Genomic DNA, 5,477 nt, shown 5'->3' with positions numbered 1-5,477 from the left:
ACCGCCTGGCGGGGGAAGGCTCCCTCCGAATCCACGGCTCCGCCACGGCGGTGCGGTACAGCGACGACTCCTTCCTCGCGCTGATGCACACGCTGGACGACGCCGGCGACTACGCCACCCTCGCCTACACCTTCGCGTCGGCGCCTCCCTTTCGAGTGACGGCCGTCTCGCGCGCGCTGCCTCTGCCCCCGACGGCCTTCCCCAGCGCGCTCTCCCTCCCGCCCACCGGCCTGCAAGACGGGAGCCGCGCCGAGAAGCTGCTCGTCGGCTACGGCGTCTCGGACGCCCAGTCGCGGCTGCTCGTCTTGTCGCGCGGCTACCTCGAGCAGCTCTTCGACTGGTGCGGCTGGAACGAGCCGACGGACAATCCCCTTCCAGGGGCGAGCCGCCCCGAGGCGCCGCGGGCGCAGGCTGCCGGTGCTGGCGGGGGGCACGCGGGCGGCGCTGCGGACGAGAGCGCCGGCCCATCGCCGGCCGAAGCTGCGGCGATCATCTCCCTCCCGTTGTGGTTCGCGCTCTGGTGCGCCGCTGCTCGCCGGCTCACGGGTGGCGAGCGGAGAGGGGCTCCGCGCCGGCTCGGCGCGCCGAACGCGAGCGAGGAGGTCGACGCGGCGCTCGAGGCGGAGCAGCTGCAACCGCCCTCGACGCCGCACCGGCTGCGGAAAGGGCGGCGCGGCAGGGGCGGCGCGGCGAGGGTGGGAGAGAGAGCGCGGGAGAGCGGCACCGGCAACGAGGAGGCGGAGGAGAGGGGGGAGGATGCAGAGGAGGGCGGCATGAGCAGGAGCGGCAGAGGGCACCAGCGGCCCGGACCGCCCCCGAGGCGAGGCGCCGCCGCTGCCGCCGGCGGAGAGGGGCGCCGCCCACGGACGGCCAAGGACTCAGTCAAGGCACAGTTGGTCGAGCTTGACTGAGAACGGCCTTGGCCCTTCTTGTTTGTTTATGTCAGGTACGGAAATGTTGAGGTGCGATCACGTCACGGTAATACAACGACTTTCTCACTGAGCTGTAATATGCGTAAAGCGTAAGACTTATAGAGACTGTAAGAGAGTGCTAAGCTCACTATTAGTTGTCCCCTCTCCACCCCGCGGCGAGCGCACGCTCGGGCGCGCAAGCTCTCACCACACGTCCTACGGCTGCACTAAAGCGCTCCTGCGCGCGGCTCGGCGGGGCGCCGCCGCACGATGGGCGCGCCACCGCTATGCGGCGGCGGAGGAGCTCCCGCCGGGCGCCGCCGCTGGAGCGGCCCCGCGTCGTATTATTGCACCGCTACGGCTGGACCATTTGCTGGGGCTCCTGGCTGAGACTTGCTTCGGCGAGAGAGTCCCGTGAGGCGGGGCGCCGCCACACGAGGCGCGCCACCGCTATGTGGCGGCGGAGCAGCTGCCACCGCCGCCTGAGCGGACCCGCATCGCACGGCACGGCTCCCATGCTTGTTAGTATGAGGCGCAAGCTCACCTTGCGGTGCGCCGGAGCCGGGTAGAGCGGCAAAGCCACCTTGTCGTAGAGCTTGTACGGCGGCTGCTGCAGCACCTGCGGCGTCTGCTGAAAAAAGTTGCGGAAAGGAACGCCGCCGTGGCTTGGCTCCTGCTCGTGGACCATGGCGATGGCGATGCGCCGGACCATCGCCGCTTGCACGAGGCGCGCGACGGCGCCGCCGGTGTCCAGGAAGGTCTCATCGTTCAGGTAGAGGAGAAACACTACGCGCCCGGATAGCGGGGCCGCGTTGAGTCCCTCGAGCGCCTCCTCCGCATCGCGGATCGCGACCGCCCCGGCGCTGGCGGTAGAGCCGCGCCCCTCCCCCGCCGCATTCTTGAGCTCCCTTGCAATGCCGATGGCTCGCTTGTTAGCGCGGCACACGAGGATGGTGACGGGGCCGCTGAAGGCACAGGGCCCCGGTTGGCGAGGGACCATCAGGCCTGCAGCAAGCTCGTTCGGGCGGCTCGCGTAGTAAGGAGAGTGGCGCAGCATGCGCAGCGCGACAGCCTTGAGCGACTCCAGCTGAAAGGCGTTGCCCCGCACCCACACGATCGGCGGCTCCGCCTCCTGCCCAAACACGCGCGCGAGCATCTCGTCTGGCCCGCTGTAGGAAGGGCAGACGCGCGCGAGCATGTGTCTCTCTCTCTCGTCTGGGGCGGCATTGTCGCAGTGGTCGCGGCACTCTGCCTTCAGGTCCTCGATCGAGGCGCCGCCCTTGTCCACGTCCGCCTCGTGGATCGGGATGAAGGGCCGATTGAGGTGTAGCGCCGCGTACAGCTCGCGGCGACAGTTGAAGCTCTTGAAGTAGCCCGCACTGAGGAAGACGAGAAAGGTCGTCGCGTCGGCTACTGACTCCTCGAGCCTGCCCACGTCATCGAGATTGTCGACGTCGAGCCAGATCCGGACGCCGGGGAGCAGAAGCTGGAGCCGCCGCACGACGGTGTGCGTCTGGTCCTGGCCGGTTCCCCAGAGGTGCGAGATGAAGCCGTGGAAGTGGCATTCGGGGGACAGCTCGAGGACTGGGGGGCGGCCGGAGGAGACGAGGCGGATGGTGAGCGCGCGGACGGCGCTGACTGTCTTGAAGAGGACAACGAGCAGCGACGTAGCGAGCATTGCGGCGGTGAGCGCAATGACAAACTCACTCGCGCCGCGCGCGCTCTCGAAGCCGACGAGGGTCTTGCACATGTCCTCGTAGGCGGCGCTCTCGCACAGCTGGATCACGGTGCCGGAGATGAAGCAGCAGGCGAGCAACAGGTTGGCGGTGCTCGCGAGGTAGAGGTCGTCGTCGCGCTTGAAGGGCTTGGCGAGGGCAAGCGCGGCGGCGTAGAGGGCCGAGACGACGGTGGCGACGACAAGGCGGAGTAGCTTGCTCGAGCCGTCGTCTGTCTGGATGAAGAGCACCAGCGAGGCGAGGAACAACTTGCGGCCCATATCGACGACCTCCCAGAAGAGGAAGCCCGGGTCGTAGTCGCGCCAGAGGAAGCGGCTGGCTCGGGCCGTGGCCCTGACTCGCTGCGCCCGCACCTCGGAGCGGATCGAGAGCAGGAGGACCAGGAAGGCTAGCGGCACGAGCACCGGCCAGAGGGCGAAGAAGGCCCAGAAGTACGCGTCGAGGCCGCTGTACTCGTCGTCGTCGGCGCTGCAGAGCACGTCGAGGTCGGCAACGAGGTAGGAGCGCCTGTCCCCTGTCAAGTCGTCGACATTAAACGACTCGCACTGCCGCGCCTTGAAGATGGAGCGAGACACGGAGGGCAGCACGAGGTAGGCGACGAGGATGGCCCAGTAGAGCAGGCGGCGCAGCGTAGAGCGGACGAGGTCGCTTCCGTCATGACCAGACAGAAGCCACTCCGCGAGTGCGTAGCAGGCGATGGCGGCGCCTCCGAGCATGATAGAAGCGATCGGCCACAGACCGGCAAGCAGGAGCCTGTCAGCCATCGAGCCGATGCACGCGTCCGGATAGGTGAGGCCGAGCAGATCAAAGCTGATCGCGTCCATGAAGTCGGTCCAGCGCGTAAAGTCCTCGTGCAAGCGGACGCCGTAGACGGGGCCGAGCGTCGCAACGACCTGGTAGAAGCTGACCACGATCTTGAACTTGGGCTGGAAGCCAACCTAAGGTAAGGTGGGGTGGTGTCGACGCGAGAGGCAAGAGGCGCCCGGTCAGTGGATGGCCCGCCAACCTGCGACTCGACGATATCAAGACGTGCTCTGAAGCGGTCCCATGCCTCGGCGCGGGCGAGGGCGCGGTACAAGAAGAGCCCTGTCACTGCGAGAGCGACGACGACTCCCGCCAGGACGCCGAACCTTCCCGCCGTCGGGCAGTCGACGCAGCCTCGCTCCGCGCGGCTGAAGTACTGCTCGTCGCTCACGCACCACTCGCAGAGCGGGCCGGTGTGGCCGGGGTCGCAGCCTGGGCCGGCGCCGCCAGAAGCCGCGAGGCGGCGGGAGGTCTCTGCCACGCCGCCCGAGCCGCTGCAGTGGTCGGAGGCGTCGCAGTCGTGAATCTCGGTCGTGAGGAGCGAGGCACGCCAGTGGTTGCGCGGGACGCCGAGGGTCTCGAGAGTGATATTGGTCGCGCAGTCGGCATTCAGCGGGCAGGACTTGCAGTGCTTGGTCGGGAAGCGGAAGATGTCATCCGGAAGGGCGCTCGCGTTCTGCAGGTAGAAGCCCTCCTTGCAGATGGAGCAGGTGACGTCGCCACTCTTGGAGCCGGTAGGGTAAGGGCAGGGGGTACACTGCGACAGGCCCTCGCTCGCCGCGTAGGTGCCCGCCTCGCACTCCTCGCAAGCGGTGGTGGAGGCTGCGAAGCGTCCGATCGAACAGAGCTTGCACGCGGACATGTTGGCCGAAGGAGCGATGCTACCTGGAGCGCAAGCGGTTGGCTGGGCGGCGCCGCCGGCGCAGAAGCTGCCAGGCGTGCAACCGACGCAATCGTCGAGGCTCTCCAGCGTGGTGGACGCGTTGCCGATGTAGAAGCCGGCGGGGCAGGTCGCGGGCAGCTGAGCGCTGCTTCCCTTTGGACAAAACGTACCCGGCTCGCACTCGAGGCAGCCCGCGGCTCCGGAGTCCGGCTGGTACGTCCCAACACCGCAGACGGTGCACTGGCCCTGAGCAGGCTTGGCTGCGGTTCCTGGAGAGCACACGGCAGGCGCGGCGCCGCCTCCCGCGCACGACGAGCCGGCTGGGCAGTCGAGGCAGTCGGGGTCGCCGTCGGCGTCCGTCACGTTGGCGTACGTGCCAGGCGAGCACTGCGCGTCAAACTCGCGCGTCGAACCCTGAGGGCAAAACTTGCCAGCAGCGCAGCGGACGCAGGCGGCGGCGGCGGGCTCGCTCTGGTAGTAGCCCTGCCCGCACAGCTCGCAGGCCTCGCTGCGCGCCTTGGCGGCGAAGCTACCCTCGCGACACGGCGTCTGCTGCGTCGAGCCGGTGGTGGCAAAGTGGCCCGGCGAGGCGTCGACGCACTGCGAGGCGGCGGTGAGGTCCGTCTTGTCCGAGTAGGTACCCGCGTCGCAAGGCAGCGGCGCCGACGCGCCCTTGGCGCAGTAGCTGCCCTGCTCGCAGTCGCGGCAGGACGTCGCGCCCGTATCGTTCTGATAACTGCCGGCAGGGCAGTCCGTGCACTCACTCAGCCCGGGATTGCCGCCAAACGTCCCAGCACGGCAGTTCGCGCACGTCTCGCTGCTGACTGCTCCGGCGATCGGGCTAGAGGTTCCGAGGGGGCACTGCTGGCAGGCGTCGGGTGAGCTGCTGCCCGTCTTCTCGTTGTAGCTCCCCGCAGGGCAAAGCGTGAAGCCGCCGCTGCAGTCCTTGGTGGTATCGCAGTACCCACCCGCGGCACACAAGTCGCACAACGTCTGCCCACGCTCCGTCTGAAACTCGCCAGCAGGGCACTGCACACACGCAGCCTGGCCGGTGAGGTTCTGGTACTGCCCTGCGTCACAGTCGAATGGCCGGACGGTGCCTGCATTCGGGCAGAAGCGTCCCGCGGGGCAGTCGGTGCAGCT

At 68.4% G+C, this 5,477-nt stretch overlaps 1 protein-coding gene across 1 annotated transcript; it reads right to left on the bottom strand.

Annotated features, from left to right (window-relative positions):
* Positions 1-393: 393 nt before the first annotated feature.
* EMIHUDRAFT_358045 (hypothetical protein) lies at positions 394-1,649 on the bottom strand. Its single transcript, XM_005763325.1, has one exon. The coding sequence runs from the start codon at positions 1,621-1,623 to the stop codon at positions 1,267-1,269; it is 357 nt and encodes a 118-aa protein (XP_005763382.1). The 5' UTR covers positions 1,624-1,649; the 3' UTR covers positions 394-1,266.
* Between the last annotated feature and the right edge of the window lie 3,828 nt (positions 1,650-5,477).

The sequence above is a fragment of the Emiliania huxleyi genome (genome assembly GCF_000372725.1).
Source record: "Emiliania huxleyi CCMP1516 unplaced genomic scaffold EMIHUscaffold_64, whole genome shotgun sequence".
NCBI lineage: Eukaryota > Haptophyta > Isochrysidales > Noelaerhabdaceae > Emiliania > Emiliania huxleyi.
Note: the sequence above shows the minus strand (reverse complement) of the source record. Positions and strands in the feature narration are given on the sequence as shown.

Coding starts and splice junctions, on each gene's coding strand:
- EMIHUDRAFT_358045 (XM_005763325.1), bottom strand. CDS start 1,623: ATGGTCCGGCGCATCGCCATCGCCATGGTCCACGAGCAGGAGCCAAGC.